Source organism: Hypanus sabinus, chromosome 18, assembly GCF_030144855.1.
Source record: "Hypanus sabinus isolate sHypSab1 chromosome 18, sHypSab1.hap1, whole genome shotgun sequence".
Lineage (NCBI taxonomy): Eukaryota > Metazoa > Chordata > Chondrichthyes > Myliobatiformes > Dasyatidae > Hypanus > Hypanus sabinus.
The window spans coordinates 32,640,008-32,662,149 of record NC_082723.1 but is presented as its reverse complement, the minus strand read 5'-3'; the positions used below and the strand labels follow the sequence as shown (position 1 = coordinate 32,662,149).

At 43.8% G+C, this 22,142-nt stretch overlaps 1 protein-coding gene across 7 annotated transcripts in view; it reads left to right on the top strand.

The window, feature by feature from the left end:
• Nucleotides 1–22,142, top strand: part of rgs3a (regulator of G protein signaling 3a) — a 453,555-nt gene that overhangs the window by 299,210 nt on the left and 132,203 nt on the right. For all 7 annotated transcript variants that reach the window (XM_059994026.1, XM_059994027.1, XM_059994028.1 and 4 more), the window contains 3 exons: nt 1,502–1,716; nt 2,784–2,867; nt 9,135–9,246. In XM_059994026.1, coding sequence (XP_059850009.1) covers nt 1,502–1,716; nt 2,784–2,867; nt 9,135–9,246 — 411 coding nt within the window. The remainder of the gene's footprint in view (nt 1–1,501; nt 1,717–2,783; nt 2,868–9,134; nt 9,247–22,142) is intronic.

Here is a 22,142-nt window from a genome sequence, read left to right as displayed (position 1 = left end):
CCCCCACCCCTTGATCTTTCCTCTGATTGGTTTTTCACCTGGCACCTTCCACCCTCCCCCAACCTTCTTTATAGGGCCCCTGCCCCCCCCCCTTCAGTCCTGATGAAGAGTCTCGGCCCGAAACGTTGACTGCTCATTTCAATGGATGCTGCCAGACCTGCTGAGTTCCTTCAGCATGTTGTGCGAGGTACAAGAGAATGATCCCAAGAATCAAAGAATTAATGAATGAGGAATGTTTGGTGGCTCTAGGCCTCTACTCATTGAAGTTTAGAAGGATTAATAAATGAAAGGATTAATGAATGAGGAGTGTTTGATGGCTCTGGGCCTCTACTCAGTGGTGTTTAGAAGAATGGAAGTGGATCTCATAGAAATCTATCAAATATTGAAAGGATAGAGTGGATTTGAAAAGGGTGTTTCCTATAGTTGGGGAGTCTTGGACCAGAGGGCACAACCTCAGAAAAGAGGGATGTCCATTAAGAACAGAGATGAGGAGGAATGTCTTTAGCCAGAGGGTGGTGAATTTGTGGAATTCATTGCCAACGGTGGCTATGGAGGCCAAGTTCTTGCTTCATCAGGGTGTGAAAGGTTATGGGGAGAAGGCAAGAGAATGGGGTTAAAAGGGATAATAAATCAGCCATGTTGGGATGGTGGAGTAGACTTAATGGGCTGAATGGTCTAATTCTGTTCCTATGTGTAGTGTGTTATGGTCTTTTAGAGCAAAAATATCTGATCACATTAACACTATTTCATTTACATAATTCTCATATGCTTTTAACCATTGTACTGTCATATTTTACCATTTAGTGCCAAGATATATAGAACAGGAAACCGCTCAGGGAGTTTACTACACCCCACTCTCTGGGGATTACCACAGTGATGCTGGGCCTAGTCTGACAGGCAGCTTGGTAATTCTATGGCACCGTACTCTGGACTGATTCCACCGTACTCTGGACTCACTTCTAAGAATACAACAACTGACACTCTCACTATTATCTGTTCTTTTTTTATTTGCACAGTTTGTCTTTTCTCACAAACAGTTGTTTGTCAGTTTTCGTTTATGTATCGTTTTTCATAAATTCTGATGCATTTCTGTATTTTTTCTCTAAATGCCTGTAAAATAATGAATCTCAAGGTAGTATATGGTATTTTGATAATAAATTTCAATTTCAAGTTTAAGTTCAGTTTATTGTCATTCAACTGTACACATGTATACCACCAAACAAAACAACATTCCTCTGGTCAAGGGTGCACTACACCATACATATAACTCACACACACAAAACATAAAGTAACAAAGTAAATACATTGACAAATAATATGGTAATTACTAAATAATAAGTAAATATTAGTGTGAAATATGTAGTTTTTTTATTATAAATGTTGGGCATGATACCTGTTTGAAAACTATGACATCAACCATGATGTCCTGTTACAATTGTAGCTCTGGGTAGAAAATCCAATGTTATCATTGTGGATGTGACGGCAATGCTCTCTCTAACAGCAAATGTAAACCGTGGCAGAGTACAAAGTGTCCCAGACAGGAAGCAATCCCTCATCGGGTCTTCAGCAGACATCTTCAAAGCAACAGTGCAAGCAATGAGGAGCTATGGAGACTACAGGAACTGCACTGTAGTGAGATCACACACTCCTCGTGCCAGCTATGGGCCCTGCTTGCCTCTTGCTCCAAAAATCCTGGTATTCCCTCTCTTCGTGCAGGTAATACTCGTTTAAGTAAAACTATCTGAGTTGTTTGGCTCTCTTTCTAATACACATTAGGGAAACTGTGGTAAACACAAGAGACACAAAGTGCTGGAGGAGCTCATCAGGTCAGGCAGAGGAATAAACAGTCAATATTTTGGCTGAGACCCTTCGCCAGGACTGGAAAGGCAGGGGTCAGAAGCCAGAATAAGGTGGGGGGAGGGGAAGGAGGACAAGCTGGAGAGACCTGGTGATGGGAAGGGTAGGTGGGTGGAGGAGGAGGGATGAAATAAGAAGCTGGGAGGTGACAGGTGAAAGAGGGAAAGGGTTGGAGAAGGAATCTGATAGGAGAGGAGCAAGGGAAGGAGAAGAAGGGGAACAAGAGGGAGATGATGGACAGGTGAGGTGAAGAGAAGGGCTAGGAGCGGAGTCAGAATGGGGAATAGTAAAAAAGGGAAGTAGGAGGGGGGAGAAATTACAGGAAGTTGGAGAAATTGATATTCATGCGGTCAGGTTGGAGGCTACCCAGACAGAATATGAAGAATTGCTCCTCATACCTCCTGTTCGATAAAAGTAGCAATTTTCAATCTTCACTCCTGCTTCTTAAGTGACCTCAAAAAAATATGAATGTAAGTAAAAGAAAGAAGCGGATGTGCACAGGATTGTTAAAAGCAGTGTGAGAGCACAAAGCTCTTATTTGGGAAGTCCGCCCACACACTCTGAGGTTAGCTGCACTGGCCACAGTGGGCAGCAGCACTTCAACATCCTCCTCTTCACGATGTGCCGAGACCTTGTAGCAAAGTGTGGACAGAGGAAATGGTTTCTATCCTTTCTCGGTTTCTGTGTGAGCTGCAGTAGCGGTGAAAGCCACCAGAAAGTTTTCTTTGAAAATTTACTAGTGCACCTGGGTGTTGTCTGGATTATTGTCTAGAAACTGTATTTCTAAAGTGATAGAATTACTTAGTTAAGAAACGATCATGGAAATTCCTTTAGCTGACTCATTAGTAAGTGGTGACTCATGGTACTGTGACAGGTTTAAGTTGAAGCTTTCAAAGTTTTCCAACTTTGTCCGTTTCTTTTGGCAGCCATTGGATTTGTGCAGCCCTTCACGAATACTTATCCTTTCAGAAAATGTTCTTTTCCTTGATGGTAAAAGTCAGCCCCTCAAGGTAGGTACAATTATATTTTGTCTCAAAGAAATTAACTGTCTTACATACAGTGGTTTCTTTTACATTTTCCAATGCATTGCAATAGTCTGTTTATGACTAGGATAATTATGGTCAAATGGAAATATATGAACAGTTCCATAGAATGGAAGGAAGAAACTTGTAGTTCTCAGAGCATTGCACAGCGTCTGACTGAGCACTGTACTACTTTTGAAATGAGCTCGATGATATCATTGTTTCTAGTAGTGCTGTTGGCACAGTGGACTGGAAAATTTTCACATGCCCTTCAAATAATTCATTTGTCAGAGAGGCCACATTTCAGATCTCACTTGAAAGATTGGATTTCTGACAACGTGTAATACTGTGCAATACCCTTAGACACCATGGCTATTTATATGTACCCCAGACTTCTGCACAGCACTGTAGCAATTTTATGTATTGCACTGTACTGCTGCCACAAAAAAAAACAGATTTCATGACACATGTAAGTACTGATCTCCTGGGATTTACACACACGACAGTCTCTGGAATTTGCGGAGAAGGTATGAGAAACAAGAAACATCCAGTGAGTAACAGTTTTGTGGGCACAAGTACCTTGTTGGTGAGAGAGGTCAGAGGAGAACGGCCAGACTGGTTCAAGCTGACAGGAAGGTGACAGTAACTCAAATAATCACACGTTACAACAGTGCTGTGCAGAACAGCATCTGACACACAACATGTCAAACCTTGAGGTGCATGGTCTACAGCAGAAGCCCATGAACGTGCACTCAGTGGCCACTCTGTTAGGCTCAGGAGGTACATAATGAAGTGATCGCTGAGTGTGTGTTCCAGAAATGAGATGCGAGGTCAGAGGAAAGCCTACATGTCACTGTGCTCTGTATGCAGCATTCAGTGTACAGTTAGTTAGATACAGCAATGACCCACTGGAAGAATGTGGTGAATCAAGCAGCTTCTGTGGGAGGAAAGGAACTGCTGATGTCTTGAAACCCCAGCAGATTGTTGCTCCAGATTCCAGCATCTGCAGTCTCCTGTGCCTCCCATTACATAAAAAGTTCATAGGAGAAAACTTTCGATCCAGAGTTCTTTCTGTGAGCTTCAGTGATGAAGAATGTGTGAGGAGCCTTTCCTGCTGTCGTAGGAAAGCAGCATCCATTATCGAGGGCCCCTACCATCCAGGCCATGCTCTCTTCTCGCTACTACAATGGGGCAAGAAATACAGGAGCCTCAGGTCCCACACCATCAGATTCAGAAACTCTTATAACCCTCGGCCAGCAGACTTCTGAACTAGAGAGGATAACTTCACGCACCCCAGCAATGAATTGATTTCACAACGTACAGGCAAACATGAGAAAATCTGCAGGTGCTGGAAATCCGAGCAACACGCAGAAAACACTGGAGGAGCTCAGCAGGCCAGGCAACATCTAGTGTAGTAGGGCCACGGCCCGAAACATCGACTGTACTTTTTTCCATAGATGTTGCCTGGCCTGCTGAGTTCCTCCAGTGTATTGTGTGTGTTGCTCACAAAGTATGGACTCATTCTCAAGGACTCTATTGCTTATTCATTTATTTATTTTTTCTTTTCTTTTTCTATTGCACAGTTTGTGGTCTTTTGCACACCGGTTCTTTTGACTCTCTCTGCCGTGTGTAGTTTTTCATTGATTCTATTGTATTTCTTTCTATTTGCTGTGAATTCCCGCATGAAAATGGATCTCAGGGTTTTATATAGAGACATGTATGTACTGAGATGATGAATTGACCTGAACTTTGCTGGGAAGGTAATTACCAATGCAGTGTAGTTCCCACACTTGAAAATTCCAACTCCGATTCTTTGTAATCCATTCTCCACAAGTTATGTCCTAAACTTCACAAAGAGTCAAAGAGTCATTCGGTAACTGATGCACCATCAATAACCCTCTGAGACGGGAGGCGAGATATCAACTTTTATTGACTGGAAGAAAGAACAAGCAGGAATTGACCACCACACTGCATCCTGGAGACTGAGGGCAGGGCTCAGGCCTCAATCGCCTCTATACCGGGGTCTGTGGGAGGAGCCACAGGAGCAGTCAGCAGGGGGGGCATGTCCAGACAGGTGTATGTAGTTCACCACAGTAACGCAGTCTGCTGTTCAGCCCACTGGCCCATGCTGACCATTTGCTCTCTCTTTGCTCATATCCCTCTGAACCTTTCATATCCAACTACCATATCTTTGAAATTTTGTTTTGTATGTGCTTCAGTTACTTCCTCTGGCTGCTCATTCCATAAATAGACCATCTTCTGGGTGAAAAAAGTTGCCCCACGTTCTAATTACATCTCTGCCCTCTCACCTTGTATGTATAAACTCTAGTCTTTGTTTCCCCAGTCTTGGGGAAAAAGACAGTGTGCATCCATTCTGTCTATTTTCCATTAGGATTTTGAACACCTCATTCTCCCTGCAAAACTTAACTCCTCAAGTCCTGTCATTAATTAATTGCGTGTTACGCCATTGGTGTTGAGGGTAGCAGTGAAAGTCCACCACCTCTGCTTGTCCTTGGCCACAGAGAAGGAAACTTCATTGTTTTTTTGCATCAGTTTTTCTGTCCAGTTAGGGTTGTTAGCCTTAAGCTGAACCCCCTGAAACTGGAGGACCAGTGGGACACTTTTAGTCTGACCTCTACCCTTTGATCAGTTTGGCATAGGTGACCCCAGCCAGAGTCAAAGAATAAAGCTCTGACTCAGCCAACATACCTCTCTGGATCATTGAGGCAGGAAAGGCTTCAAACCCAAGTCCTCATAAATCTTTCCAGCACTCTTTGCAACCTGATGACATCTTTCCTAGAACAGGGTGAAAAAAAGTATCTCTACATCGGCGAGACCCGACACAGATTGGGGGACCGCTTCGTCGAGCACCTCCGCTCCATCTGCCACAACAGACAGGATCTCCCGGTTGCCACCCACTTCAACTCTGCTTCACATTCCCATTTGGATATGTCCATACATGGCCTCCTCTACTGCCATGATGAGGCCAAACTCAAGTTGGAGGAGCAACACCTCATATTCCATCTGGGTAGTCTCCAGCCCCTTGGTATGAACATCAAATTCTCCAACTTCCAGTAATTCCCTCCCTCTCCCTTCCCCCATCCCACTTTCACTCTGCCTCCTCTTCTAGCTGCCTATCACCTCTCTCATGATTCTGCCTTCTTCTGCTACCCATAGTACCTTTCCCCTTACATTCCTTCTTCACTTTTCCTGCCTATCCCCTCCCTGCTTTCCCTCCCCCACCCCTTGATCTTTCCTCTGATTGGTTTTTCACCTGGCACCTTCCACCCTCCCCCCACCTTCTTTATAGGGCCCCTGCCCCCTCCTTCTTCAGTCCTGATGAAGGGTCTTGGCCCGAAACGTTGACTGCTCATTTCAATGGATGCTGCCCAACTTGCTGAGTTAATCCAGCTTGTTTGTACATGTTGATTTGACCACAGCATCTGCAGTGTGCTTTGTGTTTATCATACATTGTGTGTGTGTTTGGTGTGTGTGTGTGTGTGTGTGTTTTCTGTGTAGGTGTATGTATGTGCTTGCATGTGAGTGTTCACATGAGGTACTACATCTGTTTAATATCTCATTGTATTGTGTCTCTGACTGAATTTTGCTTTGATAGGAAGTTCTGTCAGCCTCTTTCCTTTTTACTGTTCAATAAATTCCAAACCAGAGTCCTGAGATCTGTAGTTTCAGTAATGTAATACAAGTACAATCATGATTTAATGTTTCTATGTTCTAACAAAAAAGGAGAATTTATTCAGCTTTATTTCCACTCTGCTATAACTTTTAAATTATGCCAGATGATCATGTTGAAATTCCCTTGCATCTTAGCCTTTTCAAAGGCAGAGCAGGTTGACAGCAGGCTGTCTTTATTTCTGTGCATTTTCTGAATGTTACAGTGCAGAAGAAAGTGGTTTGGTCATCTGCATCATTGCCAGCGATTTGAAAGAGCAATGTTTCTCAACACATTCCCGTCCCTTTTGTATAGCTCTGTGACATTTTCCTTCAAGTGTCTGGAAACTGAACTATGAAGAATAATGTTGCAGATCATCTCAATTTGATAAAATTCAGTTGCTGCAGTTTTGCTTCTGTTACCAAAAATATGAAAGTCTTGTACATACGAGGGATTTGTGCGTCTGACTTGACAGGATGTGTCTATTTTGCCAAGGAATCCATTCTTCAAACAGCATGGGCATAAGTATTCTTCTGCAGGCTCCCTGCTGCTTCTCCTGGTGCCTCAGCTGATTGTCTGAATCTGAAACCGTAACCATATGTGCTACTTGTGCACTGTGCTGTTGGTAGTGTGTTTGGCACCTTGGCCCTGGAGGAACTCTGTTTCGTTTGACTATGTTCATGTATGGTTGAATGATAATTAAACTTGAAGTTTGAACTTGTAAAACCTCCTCTCAAATCATAGTTGGGGCCACAGAAATCTGTTAAAACTGAGGTATAAGACACTTTCTGATGAAATTGACGTTACTGCTCGATAATCTGTAGAAACGGCCTGCTGATGGTGAAGTTGCTCCCTTGGCTCTAATAGTCCCGGTATGATCCTGACCTTTGTTCTCCCTGTGCGGAGTCAGCATGGCTTTCTCCTGTCAACAGCCATCATGGTAATGTAGTGGTTAGCGTGACGCCATTACAGCTTGGGCGTCGCAGTTTGGAGTTCAATCCCGGCAACCTCTGTAAGGAGTTTGTACATCCTTCCTGTGAATGTGTGGGTTTCCTCCGGGTGCTCCGGTTTCCTCCCACAGTCCAAAGACAGATACGGGTGAGTAGGTTAACTGGTCACTGTAAATTGTCCTGCGATTAAGCTAGGGTTAAATTCGGGGTTGCTGATGGTACGATAACAATTTTACACTCTGATCCGACAGGACTCAGAAAGCAGATAATGTGTTTGTGTGGGGTTTGCAGTTTGTGAGAAATTTACTTCCTGTGAACAAGTTGGCTGTTATGTTGTTATCTACATCTACACTTGAAAAGCTCTTTGAGATGATCCTTTAAGCCCACTTCAAGCTTTCAGTCACCTGTTCTAAATTCACCCACATAGCTTGGTGACTGTTCTGTTGTAAAACATCCTTCAAGACATCTTGGGATAAGACCATAAAACACCAGAGTATAATTAGGCTATTCAGCCCATCGAATTTGCTCCATTCAATCATGTCTGATTCATTATCTCTCTCAACCCCATTCTCCTGCCTTCTTCCCATAGCCTTTGACAGGCTTGCTAATCAAGAACCCATCAACCGCTGCTTTTAATACACTCAATGACTTGACCTCCACAGCTGCTTGGGGCAATGAAATCCACAGATTCACCACCCTCTGGCTAAAAAAACTTCCTCTTCATCTCAGTTCTCAATAGACATCCCTCTATCCTGAGGCTGCACCTAATAGTTCTAGACTCATCCGCTGTAGGAAACGTCCTCTCCACCTCCACTCTAACTAGGCCTTACAGCATTCGATATGGCTGTTTATTGAAAGCTGTGCAAAGATGCAAGTAATTGTCCAGAATGGATTAGTTTTAAGCCCAAGCAGCAAGATGTTGTTAAGGTGGGTGTTCAGTCAGGGTTTTCACAAACAGCTAACAAGTGCGAAGGATCTGAAGACCCATTCCTGCTTCTAATTCTCACACTGTGCTGATAGTGTCATCAAAAATTAGTTCCTTTATGTTTGCAGAACCAGTGGCATAGTGGTTAGTGCAAGGTTCAGTTCAGTTCAGGGCTTCAGATCTGGAGCTCACTCCTGTTATCCTCTGTAAGGAACCGTATATTCACCCTGTACTGCATGGGTTTCCTCAGTTTCCTCCCACAGTCCAAAGACGTACAGGTCAGTAGGTTTAGTCGTTGTAAGTTGTCCAGTAATGAGACTCGGGTTAAATCAGGGGTTGCTGGGCAGCACAGCTGGAAGGGCTGGAAGGGCCTACCCCCACGCTAAATAAATCTCTAAATAGATCAATAAATGTAACAGCAGTTTGTAATTGGAGCAAAAGTAAACACTGTTAATTCTTTGCTAATTTTGTTGAAGTAATTTTGTGTTTCTCTTTTGGTAATACTGTATTTGATTAAACCTAGATTGTGTGCACTCTCTGTCTTCAAGGTGAAAAATGGAAATGGGTTAAATTGTATCAGGCATTTTGACTGTTGATTGAACAGGAGTGCTGTGCTTTCGAGCATTTAGCCCAGCTAATTTTGTTTCAGTTTGTTTGGCCATCAATTCCCATACACACGCTGAAGTGGTGTTTGTCTTGCTCCACTGCAGGTTTGCATTTTCATCTACACGGACGTGCTGTTGCTCACCAAGGAGGACAATCAGGGACACTGCAGTGTGTTACAGAACCCGCTCTTCCTCCACAGCATGGAGTTAGAGGAAGGTGAGTGCCCTGAGATCAAGTGGCTCTGCAGACGCTGGGAAACCCAACGTAACACACACGTAATGCTAGAGGAACCCAGCTGATCAGGGAGCGGTTAGCCCATCACTTTACAACGCCAATTCCCACTGCTGCCTGCAAGGAGTTTGCATGTCCTCCTCATGACCACATGAGTTTCCTCTGGGTGCTCTGGTTTCCACCCACACGGTTTGTTAATTGGTCACATGGGTTGAATTGGGTCGCAGGCAGGGACTCATTGGGCTGGAAGGGCCTGTTATTGGGCTCAGTCTCTAAGATTAAATAAAGATTAGGTCAAGCAAATCTGGAGAGGAATAAACAGTCAATGCTTCAGGCCGAGAATCTTCTTCGGGACTGGGAGGGGGCAGAAGGGAGGTGACAGGTGAAGCCAGGAGGGTGGGAGAGGAAGAGACAAGCTGGGCAGTGATAGGTGGAAGAGGTAAAGAGCTGAAGAGGATGGAATCTGACAGAAGAAGAGAGTGGACCATAGGAGAAAGGGAAGGAGGAGGGACACCAAGAGGAGGGGGGAGAAATAGATGTTCATGCCATCAGGTTAGAGCCTAGCCAGACTGCATATAAGGAGGTGCCGTCCAGCCTGTAAGTGGCCTCATCGTAAAGTAGGCCATGGAGTGACATGTTTGACTGGGATACGGAGTGGAATTAAAGCAGGCGGCCTCCTTCCTGTTGTGCATGGGGCGAAGACATGTGAGCTGTAGACCAGACTAGTCAGCTTGTTTACAAAAGCAACAAATAATCCTTTATATACTGGGATTCTGGTCACCATCCTGCAGGAAAGATGTCAATAAGACTGAAAGAGTACAGAGAAAATTTACAAGGATATTGCCAGGACTGGAGAACCTGAGTTATTGAGAAAGATTGAATAAATTAGGACTTTATCTCGAGGAGCATAGGAGAATGACGGAAGTTTTGATAGAGGTATGCAAACTTGTGAGAGGCATAGATAGGGTGAATTCAAGCAGGTTTTTTTCCACTGAGGTTGGGTGAGGCTAGAACTAGAGGTCATGGTTTAAGGGTGAATGGTGAAATGTTTAAGGAGAACATGAGAGGGACTTCTTTACTCAGAGGGTGGTGAGAGTGGGGAATGCACTGCCTACACAAGTGGTGGATTCAGGTTCGATTGTAATATTACAGAGAAATTTTGAGAAGTATATGGATGGGAGGGGTACGGAGGGCAATTGTCTGGGTGCAGGCTGATGGAACTAAGCCAGTTAATGTTGAGCATGGACTAGATGGGCTGAAAGGTCTGTCCTTTGCTGTCACTCCAGATCCTGCTTTATTTTCTTCCCACATCTGGCAATATTATAACTAATATTTCAATACTCAATTTAATCTGTGATGTCCTGGAAGCCAATAATTTTATTATTGTCCATGCTGATATAAACATCTTAAATCATGTTTTATAAAAAGAAGCTTCCGGAGTAATAAAACAAATGCAGTAGCAGAGTGCTCAACCTCTGGAGAAAGATGCGCCCCTATTAAGTCCGTTGGTTTGTTCGTGTACAGCGTGCTGATCTAATTGCTTTGTGTACATGAATATCTGCTGCTGCACCTCATAGAAAGATGTGAAAGTCTACCGAGTTTCTGACACATCCTCTAAATTATTCCAGCACTGAAGGATTTCAATTGGATAGGATTAGAATCCGTGGATAATGCTTGCATTAGAATGTAACCTTTTCCAAGTCAGGCTAATCAAATATCTCTTTGACAAGGCCAAGCCTACTCAGAGTTTATTTAATCAAGGAAGGTATCACAATTAATTACCTCATGCATGTTATTGCAGTTAGTAAACAGACAGAACGGGGCCGGGCCACCACTTCGCCGAGTGCCTTCACTCCATCTGCCACGGTTATCTACATCTCGCAGTGGCTACCCATATTTGTTCAGATATACAGAGTGGAATGGGCTCTTCTGGCCCAATGAGCCCCACTGCCCAGCAACCCACCGATTTTAACCATAGCCTTATCACTGCACAATTTACAATGACCAATTAACCTACTAACCGGTACTTTGTTCCCCACGCACGTGGGAAGGATGGTACACATTTCTTACAGGGACTCCGGAATTGAACTCTCGACTCCCACCCTCTAAGCTGTAATAGCGTCGCACCAACCAACAGCTACTGTAGGACCCCATTAACCTTCCTTCCCACTCCCACACCGACCTGTCTGTCCACGATCTCCTCCACTGTCAGTGTGAGACTAATCACAAACCAGAGGAATAACTTACCTTACTCTAGCTATTTAACTACAACCCAATGGCATGAGCACTGAATTCTCCAATTTCTGGTAAACCTCTCTCCCTCTGTCCCATTTCTTCCCTCCCCTGTTGAGATACAGCTCAGTAACAGGCCCTTCCAATCCAACTAGACCTTGGCAGGGTAAGCAGTAGATGGGCACCATGGTGACGTAGCGGTAGCATAATGCAAATACAGCTCGGGCATTCTGAAGTTCTGAGTTCAATCCCAACATTCTCTGTATGTCCTCCCTTGACGTTCTGCTTTCCTTCCACAATCCAAAGACATTCCGGATACATTAATTGGTCACTGTAAATTGCCCCATGATTGGGTGAGTAATAATTGGGGCTATGGGATTGCTGGGCTCCCAGCTCGAAGGCCCAGCTAGGGGGACCTGTTCCACGCTATATCTGAATGAATAAATCCTCATGGCCCAATTAAACCTTTGTGACTGATGAATCTACTTATGTGTATGCCTTTGGAATGTGGAAGGAAACCCACACGGTCAGGGGAGAAGGTGCAAACCTTTTACAGACGGTGGCAGGAATTGAACCCAGGTTGTTAGCACTGTCATTGGATTATGCTAACTGTTACGCCTCCGTACCACTTTGATATATCATATCTACTTAGTTATACACATAGATCCTGTCTTTAGATCATTGATAACAATTGTGCCAAACAAAGCATAGATCCTATGATTCTGGTTCTGCTTGCCTCCTGTTAGTCAATCCTCATCCACGTCGGTCGATTACCTTCCAACGGTGTAAGCTTCAACTCTGTTTAACGCTGGTAAACAATGCCAGGTTGGGAGGGTGTGATCAGTGTTCTGTTTTTTTTCATTTATACCAGTGATCTACAGACAGGCTCAGTGTATCTAATACTGAGTACATAATGAGTTGTGTGGGCACTATACTGGACCCTTGCTGCACATAGACATTCATTGGTTTGTCCATATCTATTTCCAGGTGATGTTTTGGGTACTGTACAAGGTTATGAAAATTGACAGGGGATCTTCATCAGATAGGTATATGGACTGGGGATTGACAAATGGCTTTCTATCCTGATAAATGTGAGCTACTGTGTGGAGATCAAACTGAGATAGGACTTATATATTTGTGTGTGTGTGTGTGTGTATATATTTGGAGTACTGCATGCAATTTTGGTCAACCTGCAGGAAAGATGTTATAAAACTAGAAAGAGTGCACAGAAGGTTTACTAGGATGTTTCCAGGACTTGGGGGGGAGGAGTCAAGGAGAGGTCGTGTGGACTAGGACTTGGGGGTGAGGAGTCAAGGAGAGGTCATATGGACTAGGACTTTATCCCCTCAACATAGGAGAATGAGGGGTGACATGATAAGGCCGTAGGAGCAGAATTGGGCCATTCAGCCAACCAAGTCTGCTTCACCATTTCATCATGGCTGATCCATTTTCCCTCCATTTTCCTGCTTTCTCCCCATAACCTTTCACGCCCTGACTGATTAGGAAACTATCAACCTCCATTTTACATATACCCATTCACTTGGCCTCCACAGCTGCCTGGCACAACAAATTCCACAGATCCACCACCATCAGTCTGAAGAAATTCTTCCTCATCTCAGTTTTACATGGACCCTCTGGTCCTACAGTCCTCCACTTGTACAAGAATCTTCCTCTCCACATCCGCTCTATCTAGGCCTTTCAACATTCAACATGTTTCAATGAGATCCCTCCTTGTCCTTCTAAATTCCGGTGAGTACAGGACTTGAGCCATCAAAAGCTCCTCATATGACAACGTATACATTCCCAAAACCATTCTCATGAACCTTCTCGGAACCCTGTCTAATGTCAGCACATCCTTTCTTGGATAAAGTGCCCAAAAATGCACATAGCACTCCAAGTCATGATGCACTAGTGCCATATAAAGCCTTAATATTACATCTTCCTTTTATATTCTAGTTCTCCAAAAATTAATGCTAATATTGCAATGTGCCTTCCTCATCACTGACTCAACCTGTAGGGAAATCTGCAGAAGGACTCACAAATCCCTTTGCATCTTGGACTTTTAAATTTACTGCCCATTTAGAAAATAGTGTATGCTTTTGTTCTTTCTACCGAAGTGCACGACCATACACTTCACTGCACTGTATTCCATCAGTTGCTTCTTTGCCCATCCTCCTAATCTGTCTAAGTCCTTCTGCTGCCTCCCTGTTTCCTCAGCACTACCTACCCCTCCACCTATCATCGTATCATCTGCAAACTTGGCCACAAAGCCATCAATTCTCTGATACAAATCATAAAGGAAACAATTCCAACACAGACCCTTGTGGAATACCATTAGTCACTGGCAGCCAATCAGAAAAGGCTCCCTTTATTCCCACTCTTTGCCTCCTGCCAATCAACCAATGCTTTATCCATGCCAGTAACTTTCCTGTAATACCATGGGCTCTTAACTTGTTAAGCAGCCTCATGTGCAGCACCTTGTCAAAGCCCTTTTGAAAATCCAGGTACACAACATCCACCGATTCTTGTTTGTCTATCCTGCTTGTTATTTCTTCAAAGAATTCCAACAGATTTGTTAGGCAAGATTTTCCCTTAAGGAAACCATTTTAAGGAAAACCTGTTTTGTCATGTGCCTCAAGAACCCTGAAAATACATTCTTAACAATCAACTCCAAACACTGTGGTCAGAAAACTGGCCTATATAATTTCTTGCCTTTTGTCTCTCTCCGTTCTTGAAGAGTGAAGTGACATTTGCAATTTTCCACTCCTCTGGATCACTCTTGTTCCCATACCCCTCCCAAATTAGTTTTAATGCTTGCCCCAGTTCTGTCAAACCTGCCCACAAGTGTATTGTTCCCCCTCAGGTTCAGGTATAAATTGCCCTTTGCGTACAGGTCATACTTCCCCAGAAGATCCCAATGATCCAGAAATCTGAAGCCTTATCCCTTGCACCAGTTCCTCAGCTACACGTAGATCTGCAAAATCATCCTACTCCGGCAGCAATCCAGAGTTACTAGTCCGGAGGTTCCACTTTCTGCCTAACTCCCTCCATTGTCTCTTCAGGACTTCCTCCCATTTCTCACCTACATCATTGGTGTCAATATGTACCGAGGGTTCTGGCTGCTTACCCTCGTTGTGGACCTGATCTCTAACCCTGGCACCGTCATTTCATTTGGCGTCTCATTCATGTCCACAGAATCTCATGACTACTTCTCTAGCTTTGGAATCCCCTGTCAGTACTACAGTCCTCTTCTCCCCACTTCCCTTCCGAGTCACAGTGCCAGACTCAGTTGCTCCAGTTCCCCCCAGCAGGTTGTCACCCTCAACAGTACCTAAAGTGGGGTATAACGATTATTCAGGGGTATTCTGCACTGGCCGCACATTTCCTTACCCTCTCCTGGCAGTCACCCAGGTACCTGCCTCCTGCAACTTTGGGGTGACTATCTGGTTGTTGCTCCTATCCATCACCTCCTCAGTGTCCCTCATGAGCCAAAGGTCATTGTTCTTCAGCTCCAGTTCCTTAACACATTCTCTGAGAAGCTGCAGCTTGGTGCTCCTGGTGCAGGTGCACATCCAGAGAGGCTGAAGGTCTCCCAGCATTCCTACACCTCACACAAAGAACACACAACACAACACGGTTACTGGAGCCATCATCACGGCTCCAACTATGCACTAACAGATGATGAATGAAGAAGCCTGTTGAGCGGAGGCCTCTGCACTCTAACACTGATCGCGGTACGTAAGATCATGAGGGGCATAGATAACACCTCATAAGGGAGAAAGCACCTGTCTGCTTTTCCAAGTAGGTGGTGATAAAAGCACGAGGGCATGGATTTAAGATCAGAGGTGAGAGATTTAAAAGGGACATCAGACCCAGCTTCTTCACACAGAGGGTGGTGTGTATTTGGAATGAGCTGTCAGAAATAATGGCTGAGGTGGGTATGTTATTCCTGGCAACATTTTAACACCATCTAGATAAGAGTATAGTATTAGTAATATTAGTATCAGTGGTAAGAGTGGAGGATCAGAGAGATCTTGGGGTCTGAGTCCATAGGACTCGTAGCTCAAAGCAGCTGCGCAGGTTGACTCTATGATTAAGAAGGTATACGGTGTATTGGCCTTCATCAATCGTGGAACTGAATTTAGGAGCTGAGAGGTAATGTTGCAGTTATGTAGGACCCTGGTCAGACCCCACCTGGAGTACTGTTCTCATTTCTGGTCACCTCACTACAGGAAGGATGTGGAAGCCATAGAAAGGGTGCAGAGGAGATTTACAAGGATGTTGCCTGGATTGGGGAGCATGCCTTATGAGAATAGGTTGAGTGAACTCAGCCTTTTCTCCTTGGAGCGACGGAGGATGAGAGATGACCTGATAGAGGTGTATAAGATGATGAGAGGCACTGATTGTCTGGATAGTCAGAGGCTTTTCCCCAGGGCTGAAATGGTTGCCACAAGAGGACACAGGTTTAAGGTGCTGGGGAGTAGGTACAGAGGAGATGTCAGGGGTAAGTTTTTTACTCAGAGAGTGGTGAGTGTGTGGAATGGGCTGCTGGCAATGGTGGTGGAGGCGGATACGATAGGGTCTTTTAAGAGACTTTTGGATAGGTACATGGAGCTTAGAAAAATAGAGGGCTATAGGTAAGCCTAGTAATTTCTAAGGTAGGGACATGTTCGGCGCAACTTTGTGGGCTGAAGGGCCTGTATTGTGCTGTAGGTTTTCTATGTTTCTATGTTTACATCGGTAGGAGAGATCTGTAGGGCAAAGAGTCAAACATTCCCTGGGTAACTATAGATCAGATGGGCCCTAGGGCCTGATTCCCTGCTGTATGGATCTATTATACTGGTTGCAAGCTCAAAAAGACACCAGCAGATTGTTCCAAAGTACATATCTTTCTTAAGTCCACATTGACGCAACTGGACTCCGATTTCTTTCTGCATTCTGGCATTCTCTCTACTATGATGTGGTCTCCACTACATTTCAGTCATGGGGTTACATTTGCTCCAACTTCTGGACCATTGCATTTTGCTGAAAAAGTTAACCGTTGCACTTATAAGTTCTACAGCCTCTTCTTTCAGCTGCAGAGATGCAGATCATGGGATTCCAATGGTTTCCAGGCATTCAATTCCATTCACTTTTCCAATGTAACACACACGAAATGCTGGAGTAACTCAGCAGGTCAGGCAGCATCCATGGAAATGAATAACCACTCAATGTTTTGGCCGAGACCCTTCATCAGCACTAGAGGGGAAGGGGACAGATGCCAGAGTAAGAAGCTGGGGTGGGGGGGTAGTCAGAACCACATTTAATATCACTGGCATATGTTGTGAAATTTGTTATGTGGTAGTAGTACATTGCAATACGTAATAATAAAAATTGTAAATTAGAGTAAGCATTAGAGACCAAGTGAAGCAGAGGGTGGGTGAGGGAGGGGGTAGTGAAAACCAGCAGGTGATGGGTGAGACCAGGTGAAGGGGGAGGGGGTAGTGATAACCAGCAGGTGATGGGTGAGACCGGGTGAAAGGGAAGGTGGTTGAGGTGGGAGGGGTGAAAATCGGCAGGTGATAGGTGAGACTGGGTGAGGGGGAAGGTGGGTGAGGGAGGGGGTAGTGAAAACTGGCAAGTGATGGGTGAGACCGGGTGAAGGGGAAGGTGGATGAGGGAGGGGGCAGTGAAAACCAGCATGTGATTGGTGAGACCGGATGAAAGGGAAGATAGGTGACAGGGCAAAGAACTGGAGAGGAAGGAATCTGATAGGAAAGGAGAGTGGATCATTGGGAGAAAGGGGTGAAGCAGGGGGTCTAGGAGAAGGTGAGAGGTCAGAGTGGGGAATTCAGGAAGAGGGAAGGGTGAGGGGGAGATCATTACTGGTAGAAATCAATGTTCATTCCACCAGGTTGGAGGCTATCTAGACAGAATGTAGTGTTGCTCCTGCAGATTGTTTTCCACTGATGCTAACTTTTTCCAATACCTTGTTCATTGTTTCAGTGAGGTTTTTAATGAAGGCAGACATAAAATAACTCTAGAATTTCTTCTCATTAGCCTCTAAAATTCCTCCTCTCTTAGCCTATTACAGACTTTGTTAGTCTAGTCTTTCATTGATTCTATTGTATTTCTTTGTTCTCCTGTGAAACGACAATGTGTAGGCTGAGAGTGAAACATTAAAGACTGACCTGAGCGACAGAATGTGGTGAGGATATGGAAAAAAGTGCCAGAGGACGTGGTTGAGGCAGGTGCAATAGTCAGAAACACTTGGATCAGTACATTGGAGGGATGGGGATGAACGCAGGAAACTGGGCCTAGCTGCTGGCCACTGTGGTCGGCACGGACTGGCTAGGCTGCAGAATCTGGATCATATCGCTCCCCACAAGGGCCGCCTGATGTGATACATTTATGGCACTTCATTTCTGATTTCCAACATCTGCAGATTTTATTTTCATGGAGAAATTAACCATCATTCAGAAAACACAAATCCATGTTTGTGGCACATGTTCACATTCTTCTGGTGATCTAGTGATTAGATACCCCCCCCCCCATCTTATTCCGGAGAGTGTCGCTTTGAAAGGCCGTGTTATAAATAGACAATGGTACACAATCTATAATTGTGTTGTGGTTCAGCTGGAAGGAGGAAATGACTGTCATTCTCGTGTAAGTGACAAATTAAGTCAATGTCATGAAGCCCTTTGCTTGGCGTTGAAAGTAGCTTTTTTAAGAAAGCAACGCCTTTGCCATTAGCATGGGCTTGCGCTTCGAATCATTATCATCCAGATTGTCCACTTGATGCATGAAGATTTCTCACTGCCTTTTTAAGCTACTCATGATGCAGGTTAGGTTTAGTTAATATCATTATGGATTTTTTAAATAACTTCTATAGCATTCAATCAGAGGGTCCGATATTATTTAATAACTTTTAAAAATTAATATAAAGTAAAGTTAGATTTTGTTTATGTAGGTTTCCAAGATATTTGTTAGTCATTTTGGAATTCACTAATTCACATAGAAAATGGAGGGTATTGTAGGAGGGAAGAGTTAGATTGTAAGTTAAAAGGGTTGGCACAGCATTGTGGGCTGAAGGGCCTGTACTGAGCTGTTCTATATTCTGTGTTCTAATAATATCTTAACAGAACAAGATTAGCCAGTGAGAATTGAAAATGTTTGGCTCTGCTTTATCATTTGTCCTTTATTCACCTTGTATCAGACAGTTTCCGTGGAGTTGGCGATAAAATGCCAAGCAACTCAATTTCTTAAGTTTTGCAAAGAAGGGGTTGGAGCTGCAGCACAAGTTCTTTCAGCTGTCTTACAATTTTTTTTTTCTTGTTTAACACATTTGATACACTGACCTGCATTTTAGAAGTGACCTTCTTCTAATTCCTGCAAATTCTTTCAAAGTCTAAGCAAAAAGGGCATTTTGTTTAATTGTTATTTTCCCTCTGTGCATTTCCTGTGGGGTTACCTTCAGTTTTGCAACAACTGGTTATTGTGTACTGAGGTTTTTAAATGGTGTGTTTCTAGCCTTTACTTTGCAAGTAGCTTTTACTGAGAAGCTGCAAAATAGGTTAAGCTGTAAGAAGAAGCTAACCTACTTCTGGTGTGGGTTAAATTTGGACTGAGATATTTTCCTCATTATCAAAGGAAGCAACATCACAGTGTTTGCTTTACCTGATTAAACTACTTCGGAGACCAGATACCGACGAGGAGAAGGTATCAGTAAATTCTATTTATACTTTCAATTCTGCACTTCCTGCAGATTTAAATCTTCTCATAATGCACTTTTAAGCTTTTAGGCTTTCTCCTGTGAGAGAGCATGTTGATATTATCATCTGGAAACCGTTTTGCTCCTTTTTGTGTTTCGGAGCGATCAGACGTAGATGTGCATCTTCTTAAAGAGGGTAAGCTTTTAGATCAGAGTCAGAAGTCGTAAGGCATAATTGTAAGGTGATCGGAGGGATGGGGGGGTATATTAGAGGTAAGTACAGTGAGTGTGGAATGCCCTGCCAAGGATGGTGGTTGAGGTGTTCATGCCACCTGGACTTCCAGCTTCTACAGAATCTCTTGTGTTTATGATCCATTATATCGCCTGCTTATTATATTTATGTAAGTGTATGGGGATTGAGGGTGAGTGTCTGAGTCACTTACGCAGATAGAGGTGTACAAGGTGACGAGAGGCATAGATCGAGTGAACAGCCAGAGACTTTTTCCCAGGGTGGAAATGGCTAATACTGTGGGCATAATTTTAAGGTGATTGGAGGAATGTATAGGAGGATGTCAGAGGTAAATATTTTTATTTAAAGAGTGGTGGGTGTGTGGAATAACCTGCCAGCATTGGTGGTGGAGGTAAATACATCAGAGACATTTAAGGGACTCTTAGATAGGCACATGGATGATAGAAAAATGCAGTGTTAGGGAGGAGGGAAGGGTTAGGTTGACCTTGGAGTTGTTTAAAAGTTTGGCACAACATCATGGTTTGAAGGTTCTGATTCTGACGGTGGAGGGGAGGAAGCCGTTTCTGAATCATGGAGTGCGTGTCTTCAGGCTCCTGTACCCCCCTCCCTGACGCTGGTAATGAGGAGGTGTTTCCAGAATGGCAAGGGTCCTTCGTGATGGATACCACCATCTGAGGCGCTGGAAGCTGTCCTCAATACTGGGCAGGCATGATGGAGCTCGCCGATGCAGCCTCTTGCAAACTCCGTGCATTGGCGTCTCCAAACCAGGCGGTGATGAGAATGTTCACAGAAATCTGCCAGAGTCCCTGTGACCATGCCACCTGAAACATACTCCGTTCTGTACCTCCCCGAGCACCCCTCCTGTGGGTCTCTGATTGCCCCACGTCTCTCTGCCACCTTCTATTTAGATGGCAAAAGAAGGTTTTTCAATTCCCCATTTTGTGTGACACCTGTTTCTGTTCATAGTTTTCCCTTTTATTTCCACTCTAAGTTTCCTAATATAACATGGTTTTCACTTGTGTTTTCTGGCCTTCATGTCAAGTGTATCCATGTCAAGTGCCGGCATGTTGTTGTAGATTTGTATACCAGGAAACAGAGCACTTATGAATGTTGGCTTACAGAGTGTGACTGATCCATCGTGTCCCAACAATTTTCTAGATCGAGTCACAGAACATTACAGCATAGAAACAGGCCCTTTGGCCCATCTATTTATTCTGCCTAGTCCCATCGACCTGCACCTGGACCATAGCCCTCCATACCCCACCCATCCATGTACCTACCCAAACTTCCCTTAAATATAGAAAACAAACCGGCATCCACCACTTCCTCCAACAGCTCACTCCACACCCTCACTACCCTCTGAGTGAAGAGGTTCCCCTTAAACATCTCACATTTCACCCCTAACCCATGACCTCTAGTTCTAGTGTCACCCAACTTGAGAGGAAAAGGCCTGCTGGCATTTACCCTGTCTATGCCCCTCATAAAATCCATAGCTCTATCAGACCTCCCCTTATTCTCCTGCACTCCATCTATTCAAGCTCTTCCTAGAGCTCAGCTCCTCACCTCCTGGCACAGCCTTGCAGGTTTAGTTGGATCATCTCCTGAACAGAAGGGGATAATGGAGATTTTGATTGTCAGTTCTCAGTAATATTTGTTCACTTACTTATTTTTTTTATTTACTTATTTCTATTTCCACTTTTTGTCTTCTTTTGCACATTGGTTATTTGTCAGGAAGGAAGGGCCCAGATCCCATCCTAGTAATTTCTCAAGTAGGGACGTGTTCAGCACAACTTTGTGGGCCGAAGGGCCTGTATTGTGCTGTAGGTTTTCTATGTTTCTAATCATCAGAACTGCCAGCTGGAGTACTGAAGCAGTGCCTGCTCACATTCAAACTTCAGAGTCCAAGGACTCTTTACCACTCAGGATCTCAGTATTATTTATTTGTATTCGCACAGTTTGTCTTCTTTTGCACTTTGGTTGTTTGTCAGTCTTCATTTCTGTATAGTTTTTCATAAATTCTATATTCTTTATTCTCCTGTAGATGCCTGCAAGAAAATAAATTTCAAGGTAGTATATAGTAATGTGTTCTGTGTATACTTAATAATAAATTTAGTTTGACTTTGACAAGAACCAGGGACACTAATTTATCAGTGTTGAAATCCAGGACCACTACAAGATGTTCTGAAAATAATTTGGAGACTGATCGCAGAGTCTTTGGAAACTTTGCAAGATGGGTTTTCATAGTTTAGAAGCAAAAGCAATTTGTCCATTAAAACTTAGAGTGGGCTCAAAATCTCTTTGAACATTGGAGCAGTTTTGAGATCTGTTCTTGGTGGAGCGACTTGATGGCGTGGCTTGGTGATGTCAGTGTGGATCTAACAGTGTTGCTAAGGTCGTTTTGTTAACGTCATGTGGAATGATGTAAGAAGTTCCAACTATGACTGAATGTGAATCAGAAGCAGGTTTAATATTTCTGACATGGTATGTCGTGAATGTGTTGTTTTATGGCAGCATTCCAGTGTCATACATAAAATAAAATTATAATTTATAATAAGAAATAAAAAAAATAAGTAAGGCAAAAAAAGAGGGAAGTGGTGAGATAATATAAGTGGTGATATTCATGAACCGATCATAAATCTGATGACAGAGGGGAAGAAGCTGTTCTTGAATTGTTGAGTGTGTGTCTTCAGGCTCCTGTACCTCCTCCTT